At 34.0% G+C, this 25,356-nt stretch overlaps 4 protein-coding genes across 9 annotated transcripts; 2 read left to right on the forward strand and 2 right to left on the reverse strand.

Moving 5' to 3' along the window:
* Positions 1-2,222: 2,222 nt before the first annotated feature.
* On the reverse strand, positions 2,223-7,852 carry LOC116130627. Of its 2 annotated transcripts, none has more exons than XM_031416361.1 (6): positions 7,768-7,852; positions 4,387-4,510; positions 4,210-4,304; positions 3,591-3,796; positions 2,659-2,847; positions 2,223-2,577 (listed from the first exon to the last, which is right to left on the reverse strand). In XM_031416361.1, exons 1-6 carry the CDS (start codon positions 7,831-7,833, stop codon positions 2,373-2,375), a joined length of 885 nt encoding a protein of 294 aa, XP_031272221.1. In that variant the 5' UTR covers positions 7,834-7,852; the 3' UTR covers positions 2,223-2,372. The 2 variants fall into 2 exon arrangements, with proteins under 2 accessions (XP_031272221.1, XP_031272222.1); XM_031416362.1 differs by having other exon boundaries at positions 2,497-2,588.
* Positions 7,853-11,041: 3,189 nt separating this feature from the next.
* On the forward strand, positions 11,042-11,974 carry LOC116130645 (inositol-tetrakisphosphate 1-kinase 1-like). The gene has a single exon (XM_031416379.1). It carries the CDS (start codon positions 11,042-11,044, stop codon positions 11,972-11,974), a length of 933 nt encoding a protein of 310 aa, XP_031272239.1.
* A 1,000-nt stretch (positions 11,975-12,974) lies between these two features.
* LOC116130626 (mitochondrial inner membrane protease subunit 2) lies at positions 12,975-17,021 on the forward strand. 4 transcript variants are annotated; one of them, XM_031416359.1, is made up of 6 exons: positions 12,975-13,056; positions 13,144-13,363; positions 13,468-13,540; positions 13,904-14,069; positions 14,810-14,921; positions 15,970-17,021. In XM_031416359.1, exons 2-5 carry the CDS (start codon positions 13,198-13,200, stop codon positions 14,915-14,917), a joined length of 513 nt encoding a protein of 170 aa, XP_031272219.1. In that variant the 5' UTR covers positions 12,975-13,056; positions 13,144-13,197; the 3' UTR covers positions 14,918-14,921; positions 15,970-17,021. The 4 variants fall into 4 exon arrangements, with proteins under 4 accessions (XP_031272219.1, XP_031272220.1, XP_031272216.1 ...); XM_031416360.1 differs by having other exon boundaries at positions 16,165-17,021; XM_031416356.1 differs by lacking the exon at positions 15,970-17,021 and having other exon boundaries at positions 14,810-15,955.
* A 5,791-nt stretch (positions 17,022-22,812) lies between these two features.
* LOC116130625 (transcription factor MYB93) lies at positions 22,813-25,063 on the reverse strand. Of its 2 annotated transcripts, none has more exons than XM_031416355.1 (4): positions 24,957-25,063; positions 24,574-24,852; positions 23,056-23,736; positions 22,813-22,967 (listed from the first exon to the last, which is right to left on the reverse strand). In XM_031416355.1, the coding sequence occupies exons 2-4, from the start codon at positions 24,834-24,836 to the stop codon at positions 22,928-22,930; spliced, it is 984 nt and encodes a 327-aa protein (XP_031272215.1). In that variant the 5' UTR covers positions 24,837-24,852; positions 24,957-25,063; the 3' UTR covers positions 22,813-22,927. The 2 variants fall into 2 exon arrangements, with proteins under 2 accessions (XP_031272215.1, XP_031272214.1); XM_031416354.1 differs by lacking the exons at positions 24,574-24,852; positions 24,957-25,063 and adding exons at positions 23,822-24,100; positions 24,205-24,242.
* Positions 25,064-25,356: the final 293 nt, after the last annotated feature.

Consider the following 25,356-nt stretch of genomic DNA (forward strand, 5'->3'; position numbering starts at 1 on the left):
CTAGATGTGGCCAGATCTAGTCGTCAACGGCCAGTTCAAAAGGCCAGATTGGCGCACAATCAGCCAGATCCAGTCGGTCATGCAAGCCATTCCGACAGATTTCGGCCACCTTCCGTTGGTGGTAGCCGGCTGCCAACAATAAGTGGGTGGGTGGGGGTGTTTTTGTTAATTTATAAATTTTTATTGTTGAGGGTGTTTAGTTAAATTAACAAACCTAAGAAGTTAAAATAATCTAAATATTTTGAGTTGAATAAAATATGATTGAATTTTGAGAATATTAAAACAAATGCATTTTTAGGTTTTTAGGATATGATAGTGGAATATGACATGATAATAAAAGTGTGCCAATCGGACCTGATAATATCTACATTACCACAAAAGAAAATTATATAACAATCTCTAGCATTCCCTACCTGAAGCTCAAAATGAGAATTCCTGAGGTATTTCTTGAAACCTGGAGTCGAGAAAGGTCTTATATTTTTCTTGAAGATTCCCGCCTTAGAATAATTCATTAATTTCATGAGCAACATAGCAGTGTCTTAGTAAAAAGATCTGATCTTAAGAACATGAAGGTTAAAGGGAAGGGTTGTGGAGCTACCTTTAGGTTCAAATGGTGGAATATTCTTTGAAAGAGTTGATTGTGCCAAAGCCTGAAGATCCTTGCCTAGAAAAGCGACAAATGGAAAAATTGTCAAAAAGATAAACCCTTAAAATAGTAAAATATATCCAACTACAAGAACTTCATGATTCTAGTAAAACAATCCCCAATGAGATATAGATGAATAGAAAAGAAATCGAATAAGTCAAGCAATATTCACAGGAAGAAACTATGTATTTCACTTGGATTATAAAACAAGCCCCACAAGACGCATCTCACAACTAAAATACAGAATCTATCTCGCATAAACTGCAGTGAAGATTGAAAACTTGAGAATTTTGTAGTCTTTGCATCAGGGAAACGAAAAGGGTGGAGATAGAACTTAACAATTTCCTTACTTCAGGTAGATTCTAAATGTATGCAAACAGGTTCCCTCCCAAGTCCATGCCTGATAGTACTCCAGAAAATTAAAATCCTCAGGTCACTCTCAAGCATTGAAAAATGAAGAATAGCAGCCACACCACGCGAGCTTGCACCAGAAGTTCAAGGGAAAAATGAACTTACATGTAGATCACACTTGAATTGATACAACTATTTCCTTCCCAAGAACTGCCGCAAGGATCATCACCAACCCAGTTTGTCTGAAGCTTCTGCCACTGATCCTTGAGAGAATTTAGAGCAGCAACTGAACTCTTTTAACTTCAGATATATCTACTTGAAAAAAAANTTACTTTGAAACCCTGCTTAGCAGCATGTGTAATCCAACCAGAAAAGCCAACCTTCAATTTCTCAAACTCAAAATACTGTTTCAATATGATGATTAACTTATAAAACTTCAACGGATATTCAATGTTGTTTTATATATACATATCTCTTGCATGTTAAAAGAATTTATAATTTATAATCCATGAAGAACATTATAAATTTATGAAACCATCAAGCACATGCAATTTTATTAGCTTCTTCTATCTGAAAGGAGAAATGGAATATTATAACAAAGAATATCCCAAGAATTTTTTTATTTTTTTATTTAGACAAACATTTTAAAAGTTTAAAATTGTTCTCCTTTATGTCAAGAAATTAAAGCTGAAAAATATCCGAGACTTCCATGAACCATGGAAAAGCATAAACCATATGCAATGTTTTTGTTTAAATAACTATAAAAAAAAATGTAATATTACAGAATAGTGAGAAATATCTTGAATAAACACCACAGTGATAGCAAACACATTAGAGCTAACTAATGTTGTGTTGCTAAAAGATCTGCTGCGAAAATTTAAGCCATGAATAACTCTCAAGAAATCCAACAGTTACTATATGCTATAATTTACATGCAATAGTGCTTCTGTACAACATACATCAATATGTAGATCCTAATTCCTAACTAATTAATAATTCTATTTGATATTCACAATCAGCTTACTGTAGTTTTACCCACTCTTTGAAATAAAATTTGTTTCCAGTTTGGATTACCAAGAAAAAGTACAAATGTTTATGTGGCTTTGTTACCTATCACAGGACGCAAAGATAAGAACAACATCAAATATAATTTATTTTTAATAAAAATGGAAACTGGAAATTTAGTTAAAGCAACTAAAGTTTTGGTAACATTAATCTGAACAGTCAAAGGTAAGTTTTTGAAGCATTGCAATTGATTCAAATAATATAATATGCATCTACAGAGCACGAAACATCTTGCTTGGCAGAGCCTAAAAAGGAATGCTATACTCCAATGCATATTACTGTCGAAAGAAATGGGATGTGAGTGGTATGGTTACCAATCAGATGATGCAAAGACAACAGCAGCTGGCAATTTGAATATATCTGGCCCACCAGAATTTCCAGTTTGGAACAAGGGAGCAATGCCTTGAGAGGAAAGTATTACACCAGCATCTGCAGACACCAAAACATTGGCACAACTCTGAATGGTATCTTCAGGTGCAAATAGAAGTATCACAGAGTCAGCCAACACTAGTAGCCTGTTTGCATCCTTCACATATAAATTTCAGATCACATGTCAAAATTTTAACACAATAATGATGAAGATTAAAATATCTTACCTTCCAGAAAGAAGAAGGCCTCCACGTGCACATATAATAGGTCCAGACAGGGCAGTTAACGCTTCTTTGATTCCATTTGTGTCAGCAAAAGCTTGACCACATAAAATGAGTGAAGAACGCTCAATATCAGCAGTTATAAATCCATTACTTCCTTGAGCTCCAAAAGCAACTGCATCCATGACACCAACACTGTAGCCAAAAATAAAAAAATGGAATAACACTATTGATCAGTGTCTATAATCATGTTTTAATTATCAAACACCAGAGCTCACAGCGCCTACCATTACTATCCTGGCAGAGGCATATTGATGAAGAATAGCCAAAGAGTGTAATTAATAGTTCCATCTATTGTGTAGTCTAAATAGGTCACTGGAAAAGATTCAAGATAGAATTCGTTTGAAATATTATCAGCCAATTCTTGAGGGCAGGTAATATTGTCCTCGTAAACAAGCAAGTACTCTGAAATTTGTAGGTTATATGAGTGTTCAACACATTTTGTAATAGTTCCATGTACTCCATTTTGGACAAGAAATTACCTCTAATATAAACGCTGTATTTAAAGAATGAAGACACGGGGCTATCATTTAGAAGATCCACCTCATCAATCCCTACTTCCATTAAAAAATGCCTAGAAGTACTAAGGGTAAAAGGACCCAGGCCAAGCAGTGTCTCTACACAGGTGAATCAACATGTTTACAGAGTGGAAATTCCACCTCTCTAAATTATTTTTCTCTCTCTAAATTCTCTCTCTCAAGGGCAACCCACACTGCTTACAAAGTACCTAGCCCAATACTTTCCAAAGTAGTTAGGCACATCAAAACACTCACTAAAGGCAAAAAAGGTATGTTCATAGATGTAAAGAGCTCCATACTTTTAGTAGATAACATCTACAAGGGGGAGTACATCAATGACCAAATAAAAATCAACTATACCTTATAGATGTGGCAACATAAACTGTCAAAGGACAAGAATCATGGGAAACAGCCCGAGTAGGTGTCTTCAAGAGAATGCTTGAAAATTTCAACATGGCAGAAGGATTATCACTTATCACACGAACTTTTGCATCACATTCTGATGACGAACCAATTGCCCCGTCTTGAACAAAAACATTTGAGATGGATGACAAATGAGTCGTGACCTGTTAAAATAAAAACAAAATTTAAAAAAAAACCAGAGTCAAATGAATCAGAGATTATATGTGGATAAATATATAACACGGATGTAAGCATTAGAAAATGTTGCTATGAAACAGGTTGAAAGGAAAAAAAAAAAAAAAAAAAACTTTGTAAAGTATTTTTAACATCCAATACTTGCCCAAATTATGACAACATCGTTCATCAAAGTTCTTTAATGTAGCCAAAGTATTCTACTTATTTTTCCTATGTTTCTTCAGGGCTTCTTATCCATGTTCATCTACCACACCACTGTTGACACACTTCCAATACAAAACAGAATAAGGATTCAACCCATTCAGATTAAGTTCCTCCTCTAATCTCTCATAAATGCCTAGCCATGAAATAATATAGTGCAGAAAGCTCAGTCAATACATGCCTGTTTCAGTAGTTTAGTGTAGTGTCCCTTAGAAATATCAAGAATTCCTCCACGTACACTTCCTCTAACAAGAAGAGGAAGTCCTGATAAGGATGCTAGCAAAAAGAGGAGGAAAAATCAGACAGACAAACTAAAAGAAACAAAATTGAATTAGCATGAGTTCAGTTGATATATCACCTACAATTGTTGCACCTTTCTGCTGTAGCTCAGATGATGTCAAATTTTGAAAAGCTTTATCCTTCACAATAACACCTTTTCCAGCCAGAGCCCAGTTAAGACCATAAGAAAATCCAAGATTTCCCTGTTTTAAAGGAAATGCAAGGAATAGCTAAGAGAAGAACAACTCTTATTAAGTACAAACTACATAGTAAGCTGCATAGTGTTTTTGCATCATATGCTATTACTTATATCCTAATAATTGATAAAGCAAATGATAAGATATGAATCAGATACAAATTCATCACAAAGTTAATGAATCATTTACCCAAAACAAAAACACTAGTACTTGATATTGCTTAATAAAACACCAACATTGAAATTAGTTTTTATTTTTCTGATAGGAAACAAAATGTCCATAATACTGCAGATAAAACTGAAATCCTTTACAAAACTTTTGCATTGAAATGTTTTAATAGGTTCTATAATCATTAATTGGGTGTAAGGGTAATTTACTAAATTTGTCTATAGACAATACTATATATATAAGGAGGCTAAGTAAACCTTAAACTCTAATCCTAATTGTGGAATATACTCCACTTTTCTTCTTCTCTCTTCTCTTTCTGACCTAAAGCCCAAAATTTTGGCTATCTGTTTAATATCCACCAGGAAACGATGTCTAAAGATGCCAATCAAACGTATATCCACTAGGCTTATAGATCATATACAGAACCCTAATAATGACTGCTGTTAATGTCTTGCCATCAAAAACATTTATTTTGTCTGACCCTTCATTTTGAAGACAGGTTCTTGAGTGCAACCCCTAATGTAAGTAAAATCAAAATTAATTTATGTAACCTAGTTGCAGTCTCAAACGCTGGTTCAACAACTAACCAGTAATAGAAATATCTTCACCCTCAGTTTCCACAGAGCATTAGAACCATGCTAAACTTCCAGGTTTCACACTTCACTATGGGCTAACTTCAAGATGGCTTGTGTTTCGACAAAAGTAACAGCTCCAACACTACCATCCTCCCTCTCCGAAAGCAAAACCCAAAAAAAATAAATAAATAAATTATATATATAGCTAAATAAAATGATTGCAAAAATGGCCAAAGATGATCTCATTGATGTTGCACACCATCTTAGATAGTCAAAATTTCCCATAGCTTAATAGTTGTCATGGTGAAGAAAATGATGATTTTTAATAACAACGAATCCCTAAGTTCCATCTAAAGACAATATAACCATGAGGTTTTAGACACAAAAACCCTAATGTTAATAAGTCATTTTAAAAAAGCAATTACCTAACACGTGGAGACATATGTAGAGCAATGAAAGGTCATACTCGTCCTTTGGAATAACTTCCACATATTCGATTCTTTTTCCCCTCCATTCTATTTAATTTCTTTCTCATTTCACTTTCCCAAGTTCACTCCAACAATATTGTGGAAGTCAACACAATGCTAATATGGTGAATGACAAAGAGAAAAAGACAATTGAAGAAACAAATTCAAGAGAAATACAAAGGGGGAGAAAGAGCAAGTGAGAAATAAGAGGGCGAAAGAGAACCAGGTGGGAGAGAAAGAGAAGGAAATGACAAGAGCATATATAACCTTTTGTTGCCTTTTAACATGTCTCAAATTGCTTGCTAATATGGTATATAAGAAAGAGAAAAAGACAATTGAAGAAAGAAATTAAAGAGAAATACAAAGGGGGAAGATAAGGAGAGCGAGAAAAAAGAAGGCGAAAGAAAACCAGGTGGGAGAGAAAGAGTGGGAAATGACAAGAGCATCTATAACTTTTTGTTGCCTTTTGACATGTCTCAAATTGCAAGCACTTACTTTTTCAAGGTTGGTTGTGTTATTTCTGAAACTCAAGGTTTTGATTCTATTTAAAGCAAACCTTAGGAGATCCATGCAATCATCCCTGACTATAATGATAGGTCAGCTTTTGTCTATTAACCAAGACAAAGATTTTTGTAACTGATCACAGTTCAAGATGAAGAGGCAGTAGGAAATCTAGAAAATGTTCTGCTTAATGATAACATTCTGGTTTTTTTTTTTTTTTTTTTTTCTTTTACATTCCACAGTGAAACATAAGACCACTGAGTATCATGAAAACAATATGGCAGGCAGAGTGGTAGTTTCAGTGAACACAGACACAAAGAATCTAATTGAAATTAGTAACATTGCAAACAAATATAAAAGCCAGTAAAGTTCAGAAATAAATTTTTTCAGTACTTTTAGTGTCGTCAAATAAACATTCACCTAGAAAACATGACTGTTTCAACTTCCACCTCAAAGTACAGGGCTGAAACGCATTCTGCAGAAGTCCATAAATTAAGGATACTATTAGATCATTCTTGGGATAGAATACTGTTCTGATTAAGTTTCCTTATATGTTGAAAAGAAAAGGCCACTTTAAGTAAAACTACATAGTGAATGCAGCAGTCGAATGATACAGCAGTGAGACACCTTACACCCAGCAAGATAAGCACCAAACACACATTTTATTCAAGAAAATTCTATCACACTGCAATCCCAGATATTGCTTAAGAGATTCAAAATTAGCAAATAATGAATTTACTGAAACAACATAAAATAATCACAATGTGTACAAGCTGTAGCCGGCAACTTAATTATCAAAAGCTCAAAGATGACCATGATTAAATATGTCATAGTAAATAACAAAACTAATTCACTCTTCTATCTGAATAAGCTATGCACATATATATTCACAATAAGTTGGATAGAAGTAATATTAAGGCCAAAAAGGAAATAAGTAATTAAACACAGGAACCTATTTTGCTGCTTAAATACTTTTCTCTTTCTGTTAGCCCATGTTTCAAAGTTCTGCGTCATGCTAGGACATATGGCTCCATCACTATTGGTACTTTCCAAGACAAAAAACTAGCCCAGGCAATCTCCTTCAGAAAACATAGTCTCTACAAACATAATGTTTCCTTCGCATGCCATGTTGCCTATACCAAAAAATCTCTCAACACACCTCAGCCAAATTTATCAAAATTTCATTTGGTAGCAAACATAAATTATGTATGCCAATGAATTATTTAACGGATTTTTGAGCAATATTTTGTTTAAGCTTAGTAAATTTGTTCATTGCAGTCCATAAACTACTATATCCTAACCAATAATGTATAACCAGGCACTCAAATTATATATACCAGTTAAATGTTGTCTTTAAAATTTTTCTATGCTGCTTTACTTTCAATTTTTTTTCCACATGATTCTAAAAGGAAATGATCCCATTTTTTTTAATTTTACTAACCATCTAAAATCAAAAGTATTCTTTTCTTTTTCGATTGTTGCACCCATGACCCATCAATCAAAAAGCACAAATAGTGAAAAATATAAATAACGAAAAAGAGAGAGAAGTTACGCGTTGAGAGGAGAGCAAGAAAGGCGTGTTGCGTCTTGAAGATGCAAGAGAGAATGAGGTCTCCATTAATTGCTTCAACACCACCTTCTTCATTTTCTTTCTCAGTAGCCACTACAACTCCACATTGCAGCTCGGGCGCAGCGAAAAATACAAGCAGAGAGACATTGAAGCTAAAAATACCACGTGGACAAACCATGGGCTCCAAGACCCATACCTGATATCAACGGGCCCATTAATTGGCCCGTGGCAAATTCTCGGTTTAGATAATAGTAATAGATTAAAAGAACAATAATTGGTGCGTTTGGTTTATTGTTTTTATCCATATTCTGGATCTTATTTTTTAAATGTTGTTTAGCACGTTATTTCCAAAATATTAGTCTATTTTTTTAATTACTTTTAGATCCTATAAGTTTATTAATTTCATTAAATACCTCCCAGAAAAAAGTTTAAAAACTAACAAAAACACCCTCATCAGCCAATACTTGTCAGATTCCGGCAACCACCGCCGGTGGTAGTCGAAATCTATCAAAACAGTCATAAAACCACCGAAAATTGCCAGTAATGGCCAGATCTGGCCTTTTCTGGCTAGATCCATGGCGGATCTGGCCGGAAAAGGCTAGATCTAGCAGTCACCGATGGCCAAAGAAATGGCTGTCATTGACTTTCAACGACGGCCAAATCTTGGCCATCGTTGACAGACAACGACGGCCATATCTTTGGCCGTCAGATGGCCTTTTCCGGCCGTCGAAGGCCACATCCGGCCTTATATCTGGCATTTTCTGGCTAGATCCGTGGTGGATAAGGCCGAAAAATGCCATGTCGATCGAATACATCCAGATCCGACAGGTATGTGTGGCCATTTCCATTTTCCGATCAGATTCCGGCGGTGGTGGTCGGAATCTGAAACTGTGGGTGGTTAGGGTGTTTTTGTCATTTTACAATATTTTAATATATTAGGGTATTTATTAAATTAGCAAACCTTGGGGGCTTTTTCATAAATTTTTAAATTTTATCTCGTAATACTCCCCTATCCAATTATCCAATACTATCCCCAAAATCCTACTCAAAATAATAAACCAAACGCACCTAATGCTATTTGTAAAAGTTTCTTATAAAGAGATTTATGTACAAAACTGACATGGCACGTCACATAACATATCACATCAGAGTCATGTGGCATGTGGGCCATGTTACTTAATGCCTTAAAATTTAAAAAAAAAAATAAAAAAATTCAAACCCAAAATTTCCAAATCAAATTCCCTCCCAAATTTTACAATCCCTAAACCTGATTTTCTATTTCTTCTTCACCATTTTTCAATTTTCAATTTCTTCTTCTTCTCCATTGCTCCTATTTCTTCTTCTCCCTTTTTCAATTTTCTATTTCTTGTTCTTCTTCTCCATCGCTTTTTTCCATCTCTTCTCCATTTTTCATTTTTCATTTTTCATTTTTCTATTTATTCTTCTTCTTCTTCTTCTTCTCCAGTGCTCTTCTCCCTGCTGACAAACAAAACTCTAACCCTAACCATCGAAACCATTGAGAATCCAGCCCTGTCGTTTCAAAGCTTCTAAAATCTGACGGAGGAACCAAAAGAGAGAAGTGAACAGAGTGATCGCCATGGATTTTCCGAAATTCCATTGTTACCTCCACAGTGGCTCTTCGCCAGAAAAGCGTGAATCTTTCAATACAGACCTCAAGTCCTCTTTCAATTGAATTTATGTTCACTTTGATTCTAATTGTTCAATAGACAAGTTGAAAAGAGGTTATTACTAAAAGTCCTATTTCTTTTAATATTTGTATGATATATTTTATTGAAAGGAATTCAGTCATTGTCGCTATAATTTTTTCTTTGCCATGCATTAAATGGGAATTTGTTATCACTACCACTCATGGCAGTGGCATGCATTTTTTCTTCTCTTGGAGTCTACTTTAAATCTTAGATTGGTTTTGAGTCTTATTTTTTGAAACCTAGCTATAAGAGTAATGTTATCCTTACTAACGGAACTTACTAACCATCCTTACTAATTGACGTGGTAGAGCCACCTCATCTGCCACATCACCAACATGCCACATTACTTCCCTAAAACTTAAAAAAAAAAAAGAAAAAAAAAAATTTAAAATCAAATTGGAAATATACAATAAATCAAATTCCCTCCCAAATTGTTCCATCCCTAAATCATATTCTCTCCCAAATTTTATAAACCCTAACCACCAAAATTTCTCCTTGTCAGCCACCACCGTTGGATGGTAGCCGAAAGTCATCGGAATGGTGCATGACCAGTTGATCTGACCGGTGGATCCAATCGATCGTGCGCCAATCTTGCCGTTTTTGGCTAGATCTACAACCATATCTTAGCCATCGTCAATTGCCAGATCTTTGGCTGTAAATCTGACCAGAAAAGGTCAGATCGGCGCACGACCGCCCAGATTTAGCCAGTCGTGCACCATTTTGGTGACTTCCAAGCATCGTCCAACGGTGGTGGTCGACTGTCGGAAATAGTTGGGTGAGTAGGGGTGTTTGTTAATTTATAAACTTTTATTGTGGAAGGTGTTTAGTCAAATTAATAAATGTAAGGGGTTAAAAAATAATCTATATATTTTCAAAAAATATACCAAACATATTATCAGAATCTTATCATATTTGATTAAATCCTATTCAGAATATAACACTATTCTAAAAACATAAACAAAGGGAACAAGAGTTTCTGATAAAGAATTTGTACTTATTTTATCTAAATAGAATCATTATTGTTTTTATTTGGTTCAGTGATATGATAGTCAATTCTGTTTTATTAATATAGATTTACATTTTATTTATAGAATCTTAGTTTAAGTTATTCTTAATTTAATGTTCATGTATTAAATTTACTTATTTTGTAATTTCGTGACTTATTTACAACTATTAAATTTATTATACGATTTTTAAATTTATAATTTTCATATTCAAGACTATAAGTTTGATCTTACTTAACTTTAACTATAATGTTACGTGAGAAACAGTTCTACTTTAATTCTAATTAGAAAATAAAAATAAAAATTTAACTAGTTAAATTACACAATTTCCTTTTTTAACTTTAATTAAACCGCTGATTTTATCCTACGGTCTTATTTAAATCTCATTTTAAATGCCAGGTGTTTGATCTCAGTATTGCCACGTCACCTCTCACTTAAGCCTTTCCCTTTCTCTCCACTTCAAAAGAATCAAAACCTTCAAAGTTTCTCTATTTTATTACAAATTTTCTCTCAACTTTCTCACCTTCCAAACAATCCGAAGACATGTCAAACCAATCTCAAACTCAACGCTACCATATTGGCTACGCCTTCACTCCCGAAAAAGAGAAAACCTTCACCCAACCCTCTCTCCTCGCCTGCGCAACCCGACGTGGCATCGACTTAATTCGCATCGATCCAAACAAACCCTTGATCGAACAAGGACCGTTCGATTGCATCATCCACAAAATCTACGGTTCCGATTGGCCTCTCCAATTGCAACACTTCTCCTCCCAAAACCCTAATGTTCCAGTAATCGATTCCCCTCACTCAATTCAAAGACTCAACAACAGAATCTCAATGCTCAAAGTCGTCTCTCAACTGAAAATCAATTTCGAAAACGACACGTCGTTTGGCGTTCCGAAAGAGCTTGTCGTTTCCGATATGGTAAATTTCGCGCTGACATTAGACTTTCCGGTAATCGCTAAGCCGTTGTTGGCGGACGGGAGCGTGAAATCACACGAAATGTATCTGATTTTCGCCAACGAAGGGCTTGAGAAATTGAAATTGACGTCGCCGATTGTCTTGCAGGAGTTTGTGAACCACGGTGGGGTTGTGTTCAAAGTGTACGTTTTGGGTTCACATGTGGTATGCGTGAGGAGAAATTCGTTGCCCGATATCTCAGAGGAGAAGATGAAAACATTGAAGGGTTGTTTACCATTTTCGCAGATATCGAATTTGTGTGAGAATGAGCAAAAAAAGGGTGATGATAGTTGTGTTGAGATGCCGTCTGAGAATTTTGTCGTGGAATTGGCTAAGGCGTTGAGAGAAGAAATGGGGTTGAATCTTTTTAACTTTGATTTGATTAGGGATGGTGAGAGCTTTCTTGTCATCGATATTAATTATTTTCCTGGGTACGAGAAATTACCTGATTTTGAATCTGTTATGACGGATTTTTTGTTGGATGTTGTGGAGAAGAAGAATGTAGAGGTGGTCTAAGAGTGGAGATGAATGAATTTCAGGTGATATGATTTTTGGTGCTTAAAAAATGAAAACCTTTGTTGCTAATGTATAAAAGGAATCATCTAATGGACGAATGAGTAATACACCACTCTTTTAAACGTTAGGCTCACGTATCAATCACATAAATTTTTAATTATTTTAAATTTTTATTATTATAATAAAATTGGTGTGATTGTGACATATGTTATAATATAATAAAAATGATGTAAAAAAATGGTGTAAGTGGTGTATTATTCTGACGAATTAAAGTCTTATGTATTGATGGAGAATGGAAATAAATTGAAGTCTTTTAAATTTGTTATAATTCTTCATTTATTTCCTATAGTTTTAAAACCTCAATGTAGGTGAGGGATATTTTCAATTAATACAATTATTTCTAATATTTTATTTTAAGTAATAAAAACAAATTAATAAATCATAAGTAGTATTCTACTAAATCAAGAAATCTAATGGTCAAGATCAAGACTATCACTAAACCACGAAATCTAATGGTCGAGACTCAAAATTAAAGAATCATGGGAGTGAAGCGATGGTTTTAAGAGGGAATATAATTTGAAAGAGCATCTTAAAAAAAGACTTTTTATATGATCCGAATTCTTTATTATATAGAGTTTGTGTATAAAAATAAAAGTCTAATACTCTTTATTTTTTAAATATAAATTAAAGAGCAAGTTTAACTCTCTACATCTAGAAAGTCAAATTTCATTATCTATCCTAATTTTATTTAATAAATTACAAGTTTTTATGCATTTCATTATTAATTCTCTCTCCTATTTATGAAGTCTAATTTAAAGAATCAATTGGATTTGAATACAAATTTTATTCTTTATATTTATAAATTAACGAAGATGCTCTTTACTTATTTGAAATATGGTTTTTAAAGAATATTAAGAGAAATACTAATATTCAAAAAAAAAAAAAAAAAAAAAAAAAAAATCAAAGCCCAAAGGCCAGGCCCTCTAGTAACACAGCCTCTCTGCGGTGTAGGCTTTGGCAATCACCTCCTCAATAGATAAACCCTAAACCCTTCTTTCCTCAATTAATGAACTTGAAGTAAGGTATAACTTCATACCCATCTGCGTATCAGCTAAACTTCTCTCTGTGCTTTGTTATATTTCTTTTGACATTGATAGCTTCTGTTGCAGATGGTTTCATTCTTCACTTGAAATGCATCAATCTGTGAGCATTTTTATCTGGGTATGGCATCTCACAGCTTTTTATGGAGCTTTGGTAAGAAGTTCTTCACTTTTGGACTCATAGGCCTTACTGTTTCAGATCGTTATGCTAGTATTCTTCCTGTGCGCGGCGCGTCTATGTCACCCACCTTCAATCCTAGATCTGATTCCTTTGGGGGATCATTGTCTGGTAATATATTTATTTTATTTTTTATTTTTTGGGTCAAGAATTTTTTAAGAATTTTGTGCTGTGAAGGTAATTTTCATTGTCTGATTATAAGTTTATTTGTGCAGATGATTATGTTTTAGTGGAGAAGTTTTGTCTTGAAAAGTACAAATTTTCGCCCGGCGATGTGGTTGTTTTTCGGTTAGTCGTTTTGTTTTGATATGATGCTTAGAAATATTTATGATTTATTACGCCTGAATGATGCAAATCCAGTGAACTATCATTGCATATGTTTTAAGTGAAAGAAATGTGAAATGATTTCTTCATGTTACTTGAAATGGACCTGTATTGAATGGCTCTTTTAGAATGATATGCTCGATACATTCACCGTGTTCTGCTGTGTGTCACTTGCAAAATTTATGGGTTCTTGACTTCTTGTTATGGGATTGTGTAATCCAGTGATTTTGAAATGTTAAGTGAGATTCATTTTTGAAAGTTGATGAAGCATACTGATGTGAAGTTTTGATGCTTGAACCTGATATTAGTAGTTGCAAATTATTGCAGCTCGCCTCAGAATCACAAGGAGAAGCATGTGAAGAGAATTATTGGTTTGCCAGGTGACTGGATTGGAACTCGCAGTTCTTATGATATTGTGAAGGTCCCGGATGGACATTGTTGGGTTGAGGGAGACAATCCGTCTTCTAGTATGGATTCAAGATCTTTTGGCCCAGTAAGTTCTTCGAAGAACCATATTTATTAATAAAATTTAAAATGGATTTTTATTGGAAAATTATGCCATAGTCTTATTCCAATTAAGAAGCTTTCAATAAAACTCTCATGATTCTTATATCTCTAGGTTCTTAAACGACGCATTTCAATCAACTCCAATAATAGAATCCTTTTCGTTTCTTACTTGATCAGATGGTTCTATGATTGTGGTCCCTAAATTAATCCTCTTTAGGATTGCATTCTAGTGCTACTGCATATATGGAATAAGCATTTTCGGATATTTTTTTTTTTGAATTAATATAGTTTTAAGTAGAATCATTTGTATGATGGAATTCTAATGTCGTTTACCTGTGGAAAATTTTGTCATTACTGTAATGCTGTATTTCCAGTTAGAATCTTTTACAGAAACTCATGATGAAATCTCAAGATTTTTAGTAGAGTATTTCAATCCAACTCCAATAAGTAAATCCTGCTGACTTTTTTTATTTACTTTTAAATGCTTATGGTCACTAATTGATCCTTTTTAGCGTTTTATTCTAATGCCCCGTGTATAATAAAATAAAGTTTTAATTAGCCTTTCTAAGGCTTCTTTTGGGTTAGATGGTTGTAGGTGTAATCAGTTGACTGATTTAGTTGCATTATGGTGTAAAATGTAATCCGTATATGTAACTCACTTAATGAGTTTTCTGCTTTTACATCTTCTTATTTTCTTCCCAAACTTGAGCTCGCTGTTTCTGGCAGATTCCTTTGGGCCTCGTTCAAGGAAGGGTCACCCATATTGTATGGCCTCCTGAGAGACTAGGAGCTGTCAAGGGAAGTATTCGTGAAGACAGACTTTCTTCTTCCTAATCAGGTTTTGGCAGTCGATCCCTTTTTGTGTGAGAATACATATTTTTTCTTAATATTGCTTTACCATTTGACCAAGGCAAACAATTTTTTGGAAATCCCTTGTGTAAGAATACAGATTTTTTTTTTTTTTTTTTAAAGTACAACCATTGAATAATGTCATTTTATCGCCACTTGCATTTTACTCCATTTCATTGGTTTTAATGAGAAGAATAAAAAATTAGTCTTCCGGGGACACTATTTGTACATTATTTATGTTAATTCTCAAGTTTATCTACTCAATGGATTTTTCAATTCAATAACATTGATTTTAATTTCTTGGTGTAAAGTGTGTTGTTTGGTTGTTTGTTGTTTTAATTTCATTAATATTTGAGATGCACAAAAGATATTAATGGTTAAATTAGATTAGGGTTGTATAAGTTTGTGTAGTAATTAAATATTTTATATGAAAAAATTGAGTTGATTAAAAAGCTCAGAGGAGAATCTGATGTGTATTACTCGGCCAAGTTTTGTGTCTTCATGAATAATATCTTTAAATCATTAAAAATTTCATTTACCAATAATTTGTAACATGTAAATACAAATTTTATGCTTCAATAATGCATAACAATAAGGACAGAGAAGGTCATATAACTTATAGCAGCACAAATATTTTATATTATAATAAAAATTCCATCATTTACTTACTGTCGGGATGGCAAATGGGTAGATTAGGGTGGGTCTTTGTTAGGGAAGCAAACACTGCAGCTCATTAGTTAAGTGAACAATGCCAAGTCGGCAGCAGCACATGGAGTTCAGTTGATTATCAAGTGAAGGAAGTTGACAAACCATTAGTTAGTTTCTGAAATTGTATATAAAGAAATCATTAGAAGCTTGATTAATAAAAGTTCTCCTTCTGTTTCTCTTGTTTTCTCTGTGTCAAACTTCAAAGAGCTAGATTTCATTTTCTATTATGGTACAGAGTGGATGGCAAAAAATCAAAGCAATAGCAAAGTAATTCATGATTAAATTGGTCAAAATCATAACTCCAATTCTTCAATAATTTTGAAGAACAGCTCAATTGTTTTCACAACCTCCTTGTATGGCTTTGAGACACCTATCAAGCTTGGTTGAGGAAACTTCAAAACTTGGCGATCTCAAGTCCTGCCTCCAATTAGAGCAAATAATCTGCTCGGTTTCATTGATGGAACAAAATTGAGGAAGGAGTTGAAGTCATTGAGAATCGTGACTTTCTTTTGTGGAATAAGCAGGACATCGTCAAAGAAAATAGTGGAAGAGGAGGTAATGTTAGAGGTGGTCAAAGTAATAGAGGCAGAGGGGGAAGAAATTCAGGAGGAAGATGGGCTTCCAGACCTACTTGTCAAGTGTGTAACAAGTATGGTTGTTCAGCTGACATCTGTTACTACAGACATGAGAGGAACTTTGTGCCACAACAAGTGAAAAATGGAGCAATTCATCAGCCTGGAAATTTTCAGAATGGAAGTTTTCGAAATATGACTGCAAATTTAGTTATGGAAGCAACTTGACTTCTAATGCAGTGTTTACTCCTGGCTAAGGTGATCAGTATCCAGCTTATATAGTTGCTTCAGATGGCGGAGCAAGTAATAGTGATGCGAGCTGGTATGTGGATAGTGGTGCTTTCAGCCATATTACAAATGACATGAACAGTTTACATATTCAGAATGAGTATCATGGAGCAGATAAAGTTACTGTGGGCAGTGGATGGATGCTTTCGATAACTCACTATGGTAATGCCTCTCTTGTCAGTTGTCACTAAAACCTCATATTTACTTTCTTTTAATAGCATACTTGTTGTGCCTAATATCATCAAAAACCTTTTAAGTGTTTCAAAATTAGTGCAAGATAACAATGTTGTTTTGTTTCATGGGAACATATGTCTCATTTAGGACATGAGGGGGATAAGTTCTTCAAGGACTTGCTAAAGGACTATATGAGTTACATTTACCTTCATCACCATACTCATCTTCTCTTTTGACATCTCCTGCCTCATCATAAAAATGAACATTTGCTGTTTCAATGCTTGCTACAGATTGTATGAATAGTTGCTTACCAAATTGTTGATTTCATTGTATCATTATCATTATAATAAGAGGGCAAGTTCTGTTTCATTGTGTTTCACTTCTACTGTTGCTTCTGATTGAACACTCTTACATGAAAGGCTTGGGCATCCAAGTCCTGCCATTTTAAAGCATCGTATTCAAACTTGTAATCATCAGCTGAAAGTTTCTGATTAGCAATCTTCTTTTGACTTCCGTGATGCTTGCCACTTAGGAAAACTTCCTAGGTTACATTTTAATGAATCTGTGTCTAGAGCTAAAGTTCCTTTAGAACTTGTTCACGAAAAAGGTCCACTCAAACGAGGTTAATATCATGATACCTTGCTCGAGCAACTAGACTCAAGTGATTGACTTGAGTGGTTGGACTCGAGAGACTCGAATTTAATGGAATTTGCCCGGGTTTGTTAATCATTTTCCTACAAAAGTCAAATTTTAACCCAATTTGGATCAACATAATTTTTTTTTTTAATACACTAAACATATTTTTAATATTTCATATATCTTTTAACACTAAATTCTTTCAAAAAATAAACCAAAAAACCATAATATTCTACATTTCAATCTTAAATCAAGAGTTTTTTTTTTTTTTTTTTTTTTTTAAGATTTTTATGGAAGCAATAGTATTAATGTGATTAAGTATGAAAAACAGGGATAGAAGTGTCCAAAAACCTTATGAGTAGGATTGTTCAACGAGGCGAGCCGCTTGCGAGTCGACTCAGCTCGGCTCGAGTATGGCTCTCCTTGTTTGGAATCGAGCTAGCTCGACTTGCTTCGTGAGAGAGAATGAGCCGAGTTCAAGCCTGCCTTGGCTCAGTAGGCTCACGAGTCGAGCTAGGCTCGAATTATTAGGCGGGTTTTTTTAAAGTATGGAGGATTAAACAAAATTTCCAAAACAAAAAGTTTGCAAAAATAACAAAAAAAACCTTGATGTTAAAATCCCTAAAACGCGACTGAAACCCATTCACTGGCGAATCCAAAGCAAATCAAACTGAAAACAAGAAGAAGAAGATGGGAGGAAGGGGAGAGCAGTCATAACCAAACAAATCAAGCAAAGTGTTGTTCAAATTTGGCAAACAAGTCAAGATGTCGTTGGGGTTTGGTGTGTTGCCATTTTGCTTCTCTATGAGGTTCCTCTTTTATCTTCTCACTAGGGAACCTTGTTGGTGGTTGGTGTTGGTGATGGCATTGTTTTTGGGTGGACTGTGCAATTTGTTTTTGGTTTTGTCTTTTTTGTTGGTAGTTGGAAGGTGGGACATGCGGCTTTGTTGGTGAGTGCTTTGGAATTATGTTTTTTTTGTTGGTTGTGTCGTGGTGGTGTGGTTCTCTTCATGGAAGGAGGCAAGGCTTAGAGGCTGTTGGACTTTTTGTTCTTGGAGTTTTTGCAGCAGATGGGTGCTTGGCAGGTGGTTGGTGTTAGCGGTTTGGTGTGTGACTTCTCTGTTGGCTGGTCTGCTGATGGTTCCCGGTTTTCGTTGAGCAGGTGTGTGGCTGTGAGAGTGTTTCGTGTGGTCTCTTAGAGGTGGTTTTGAGACGTTGGTGGTTGGTTTTTTTTTTTTTTTTTTTTAAAAAACTGCATTTTTTAAACCCCAATAAAAATGAACAGATGGCAAGTGGCTCCTTCAGTCCTTCTTTGTACTGTGTATTTTGTTTCTTGCAATTTTTTTTAAAATTGTCTCATCCCTCTTTTCTCTTCTTTTGTTGGTTGCTCTCTCTCTCTCTCTCTCTCTCTCTCTCTCTCTCTCTCTCTCTCTCTCTCTATATATATATATATATATATATATATAACTGAAAGCTCCATCCTTATTAAATCTTCTTCACGCAGCACAATGCAGCCCTCAAAACCAAACCAAACCAAAGCCTCTTCTTCTCTTTTTCTTTTCTTTGTTTTTCTTCTTCTGTCAACATGGCTGAGTCAGAATCTTTGAACTCTTTTTCTCTTCTTTGTTTTTCTTCTGCTGTCAACATGGCCGAGTCAGAATCTTTGAACGACGCCGTCTTTTGGTTACCTTCTAAGTTTGAAGATATACTTATCATGGATAAAGAAAACTGCATTTTTTTTTTTTTCTGGCTCGTAAGCCAGCTCGAATTCAGCTCGTTAAACTGGCTCACGAGCCAGGCTTGAACTCGGCTTCCCTTTTTAACGAGCTGAGTCGAGCCAATAATTTTGTACTCGGCTCGAGCTCGTTTTCCTTTTTCTTTTCACGAGCCTAGCTCGTTAAGTCAGAAACTTGACTTGGCTGCGCTTGTAAACAGCTCTATTTATGAGAGGTCTTGCTTACAAAACCATTTCGAATTGGTTGTTTTTTAATTTGACTAGTAGGTTTATCATCATCTAGAACATATATAGAAGTGAAGTCCACGCAAATAGTCATAAATGTCAGCAAAATATTTATAAAATAAAACTCTACAATTTCTGTGCAAATTCTCACAGCCAAATATAATCAATTAGAAAATACTCATATTTTCAATTTTTCACTACGAACAAGTTCATAATCCATAACTTTTACATGAAGATTGTATTCTTCATCAAAAATCTCTTTCAACATTCTGCATAAAGGAAAACAAATAAAAAAGTTAGTATTATAAATTAATTAACTAAATAACGACTTTAAAATGTGATCTATAGTAGATTGTACTGCACCAAAGTTTATAATAAAAGGGTGGTGGTGTGGGAACCTATTAATAGAAACATAAATCTTACATCAAAAACTATATCATGTTAAAATTATGGAATTTAGTTTTAAGTTTTATATGTGTGATAAATTTTCAGGGTTTTGATTTATTATTTTTTTGGAAGGTTTTTAATTTTATTTTTAGGTTTTGAAATTGTTGTTTTTTTGTAAGGGATTTTTATTTTTTGTGTTTGAATGATTTTTGGATGTTTATATGAGATTTTATACAATATTAAAGACTTGACTTGAATAACAATATATGTATGATTATTTATTTTCTTTGTACATAAAATAAAATTATTAATACAATTTATTTGTAAATATAAAGGGTAAAACTGAAATTTTGTTAGTCAAAGTTGGTCAACTACAAACGTTCATTTTGTCTTTTAAACACTAAATCTCGGGATTCAATATTGATTCTTTGCAGTGTTTTTTTTTTTTTTTTTTTGGGCATGTTCGGCCAGTTTACGCGTACTTTCACTAGTCCTTTGACCCTGAACAAGGCTTCTGAAACATTTTTTTTTTTTGTTACTAGGGGTGTCTAGGCTAGCTTATGACACCTCGACTAGTCCTCCGACTCCAAACAAGGCTTCTGAAACAGGGCAAGCCCTGCAGTCAGTGGCCAACAATATTAACAACCGTTCTTGTGATTCAAACTTAAAACTACAGGGAGAGGAAACCCTTTGACCTTAAGCTTTTACCAATCGGCTAACCCATTGTTGGTTGCATTGTCCTTATCATAATTATGATTAATGTGATTATCATCATCATTATCATTTATTATTAATGTCATCACCATATGATATAATATGTATAATTAGCTATAACATTTTTTTGTCCCTGTTTATAATTAGTTTAGTTGATTATATATTTAAGCTATACTAGTTTAATTTCATTGTGTCAAATTTATGTTTGCGATTGGAAATTAACTATTAATATAGACGAAAATAAATTAAAAAATTAACATAGAGTTGCATGGTTTTGTTTACATCCTGAGAAGTAAAGGAATGGTTGGTAAGATTTGTTGACATTCACATTTTAGGTTTAATTTCAAAATATGCTTATTCTTAATAATCTCTTACGTACCGCAGTCTCTTTAAAGACTTTATTTATTTCATCGGTAAAATCATCTACAATTTACAAAGAGAATATCATTAGAGTAATCATGTCAAGATATTATAAGGATTGATTATATTGATTTGTGACTATGATTCCTATATCATAAGATCAAATAATGCTACATATATAAACTTTATATATAAATTATTTATATGATAATCATATATGTATGACATATCAAATATTTTTATTTTATCTCTATTTTAAAGTAATCTAATTATATTAAAGCAGATCATTTGTATGGGTAAGTTCATATAAAAATTACTTTAAAATAAAGCGAAATTACTCAACACCTCCTATTTATGGCTTAAAAACTCTTAACCACGTTGATTTTGGAAAGTAACAAAGTCACTCTCATCTAAGTCTACTGGTGAAACCTGCCACCTGAATTAAGGCGAAGAGTGTATCACACCCCTATCAACCATTTACGATTGGCAACGCCGCCATGTTTGATGCCATTGTTCCATTAATTTCAATGTTTAATCATTCATTAATGGCGAAAATTGAGGGTGATATTGTTATTTTCTGAAATCAAAGGGGTGAGATGGGGTTATCAATATCATTTCAGCTTGAAAATTAAACCCGTATCCCCCTGGTTAAGCAACACGTGTTACCATATGTCATCAGCTTCCTTCCATAGAAACATATCTCTTTTAACTAAAATTGCAGATAGCCTTCAAATAAAATAGCTTTTAAAACGTTTGTTGTGTGGATCAGATAACCCCGTTCATTTGAATTAAACTTTCTTGTTAAAGCTTAATTTTTTTTTTGTTTTTATCTCTAATGAACTATATACCTAGCATTATTTTGGTGCAAACCAAAAGTCGTAATCTCTCAAAGAAAAACGCAACTAAATGTTGAGTTTAAGGTTTCATCTATACAGAGTTTTGTGCTTTAAGTCAACACTTACACTTCCTCTAACATGATGGAACAACGACAAGCTTAGTTCGACGTCCAGTCGATCTCATGGCGGGACGTGGATTTCATAAATATAAATATGAATTATAAAGAGCGATATATAGAGATAGTAAAACCCTTAGTTATCTCTTATAAATATCATTTTTTTTTTTAATACAATTTCTGGCATCTCCTGTGATCGTTATTCCTTGTTATTGTACAACTCTCTGTAATCGAAATCCTTCTCTAATGTTTCTGGGGGTAGTAGATAATAATATATAATATAAACTTAGGTTGGAATCTGAGCATATATTTGGCAAGGTAGGTAGATGAGTTGTTTTTTAAAGGTCAATAAGGTACCTACTAAATCAAGATCAAGTCCCTTCAATGACAATTGGTTATCTTGTAACTTTGGATTTCTCAAGAAAAATTAAACAAACTACGCAATACAAATGAAGATCATGATCAAATGATTACAATTACCATCCCCTAATTGAACCTCAAATTTCAACAATGATAATTAAATTAGAACACTCTTTTAATGCACTATTCTCGTTCTAGAAAGCACATATATAAATGGGTTAATTGGTTTTGGATGGATGGCTTGTATTAAAAGCAAATATTCTTACCTAATGAGTAACAAATAGTCTTGACTTTTATTCAGATGGCAGATATAACTATCAAATATTAGTTAACAATGATGATCAAATTATGTTTACTTTTTTTGTTTATTTTAATCCATTAATCTGGGGTTACTCTCAAATCCCCTCACTTGAGAGAGACATTATTCAAATATATATATATATATATTAACAGATTAATGTCTTTGGCTTTGTGACTGTCCACGTAATTCATATTTGACATTAATTTCTCATATATATATATATATATAAGGTCAATTCTCTATTCTTCTTCAAGAAAATGTGTCTAATTTACATGTCAATTCCGTGTCACATATTCTCTACAACTAACTTGTTTTATAATCATCCAGGGTTAAAATTTCTACCATCACTTGAACTTGTAATTTTCATGATTGATGCTGAGAAAAGAAAAGAGGAAAACCAGTGAAACAAGTTATTTGGATTTAACTAATTACAATCGACATCAGTCAATAATAGTATAACAAATCCCTTCATTATTATTATACAATATGTTACCTCTATTTAAATAAACTATAAACAAACTCATGTATAATTTAACAAACTCTGTTTTTATACAAATACAAATCCTTATATGTATATTTATATTTATAACTCTGAATTTGGCCATGGCTGTGAAGATGCTTGCCTGCAGATTAAAGAAGTATTTACTAAATTTAGAACTTAATTAGAAAAAAATATTAATTAAACTTTAGAAAAGAGAGAAATATACTTACTCTATCAACTCTTTCCAAGCTTCATCGTCCATAAGTTCTCCCAAAGCTTCAAACGTGGTTGAAGTTGATGAAGGATAAGAAATGTTATTTGGGTTCATCTTCGTTTCCGTTTGGTTCACTGCTGAACACTCTTGCGGCGAGGCTGAAACTAATGACGGTAGTTGATTAGAAGTAATTGGATTCTCATATGAAGAATTACCAACAGCTTGTGGTGGAAGAGCTTCCATGCTACCTAAATTTGAAAGAATTTGATTCTGTTCTTGTGGAGCGAAACCGAAAAGGCCATTACCATTTGCTTCGAACTGAGAATAATTCATCCTAAGCAACTCGCTTATCTGATTTTCGCGTATAGATGAGCCGAGAAGATTGAGAGCTTCCAAGTTCGTAGGAGGACTAACACTTAGAACTTGAAGAATGTTATGCAACAACTGGATTTTAGCGAGCTGTGTCGCGTCGGACTGTAACCTCCACGCATTATCCAAAGGAACGTTCATGAAGTTGCTCAAGTTTGCAGCTGCAAGTAACTGTGGAAGATTTGCAAGAATATTGAGATCAGTTCTTGGCTTGTGAGTGACTGGATCAATTCCCATTTGTAAAAGCTTCTTCTTCAGATGGGTATTCCAAAAGTTCTTGATCTCATTATCGGTCCTCCCCGGAAGACGCGTTGCGATCGCGGACCATCTGAAGAATTTAGATATATAATTAATTCTCGCTATTTAAGTGAAGAAATTAATAACGAAAAAAAAAATGAGAATTTTTAATATACTTGTTTCCGAGAACTGCGTGGAGGTTGATGATCATTTGTTCTTCTTCTTCAGAGAATCGTCCTCTCTTGATATCAGGTCTTAAATAGTTCGTCCATCGAAGACGACAACTCTTTCCACATCGATTCAAACCTGCAAGCCTTGGTAGTGCTCTCCAGCTTCCGTGGCCGTTTTTCTGAATGTAATCGACAAGCTTTCGATCCTCCTCCGGTGTCCAGGGCCCCTTCTTAATCCCACTCTCATCAGAACTTGGCGACCTCGCCATCACTAATAATCAATTACTGCACAAATCAAACAAACACAAGATATATAACCAGTTGTGTCACATTGTAAAATTGAGAGAGCGAACAAGTGATGAAACCCCAGAGAGTTTCATTAAAATCACCTTGGATTGGACTGGATTGGAAGAAAATGAAAGCAAAAAAATATCAATGCTGGAAATGCAATAGAAAGAGGGTGCTTAAATAGAGTGTGATTAAGGCCTTAATTAAGTGAAGTTTAGTGTAAAGGAGAAGCATTTTCTCCATATGAGATGTCATTTTGACATATGTTAAATATTTTTAATATAAAGTGACAATTACAAATGTATCCTTTTGAAATAATTAGCTTAAATCAANTCATTATCGGTCCTCCCCGGAAGACGCGTTGCGATCGCGGACCATCTGAAGAATTTAGATATATAATTTATTCTCGCTATTTAAGTGAAGAAATTAATAACGAAAAAAAAAAAAAAAAATGAGAATTTTGAATATACTTGTTTCCGAGAACTGCGTGGAGGTTGATGATCATTTGTTCTTCTTCTTCAGAGAATCGTCCTCTCTTGATATCAGGTCTTAAATAGTTCGTCCATCGAAGACGACAACTCTTTCCACATCGATTCAAACCTGCAAGCCTTGGTAGTGCTCTCCAGCTTCCGTGGCCGTTTTTCTGAATGTAATCGACAAGCTTTCGATCCTCCTCCGGCGTCCAGGGCCCCTTCTTAATCCCACTCTCATCAGAACTTGGCGACCTCGCCATCACTAATAATCAATTACTGCACAAATCAAACAAACACAAGATATATAACCAGTTGTGTCACATTGTAAAATTGAGAGAGCGAATAAGTGATGAAACCCCAGAGAGTTTCATTAAAATCACCTTGGATTGGACTGGATTGGAAGAAAACGAAAGCAAAAAAATATCAATGCTGGAGATGTAATAGAAAGGGGGTGCTTAAATAGAGTGTGATTAAGGCCTTAATTAAGTGAAGTTTAGTGTAGAGGAGAAGCATTTTCTCCACATGAGATGTCATTTTGACATATGTTAAATATTTTTAATATAAAGTGACAATTACAAATGTATCCTTTTGAAATAATTAGCTTAAATTGAGCGATTATCAACTATTAAAACAGTACTAGAGCATCTCTAATGGTGTTCTTTATTTTGAAGAGTATTTTTAATATAAATAAAGAGTATTTTCATTAATTTTTAAATATAAAGAACACAAGTTTTATTCAAATTCAATAAACTTTTTAAATTTAATAAAGATGTTCTTTAT

This window comes from Pistacia vera, unplaced genomic scaffold (genome assembly GCF_008641045.1).
Source record: "Pistacia vera cultivar Batoury unplaced genomic scaffold, PisVer_v2 Contig223, whole genome shotgun sequence".
NCBI classification, from domain to species: Eukaryota; Viridiplantae; Streptophyta; class Magnoliopsida; order Sapindales; family Anacardiaceae; genus Pistacia; species Pistacia vera.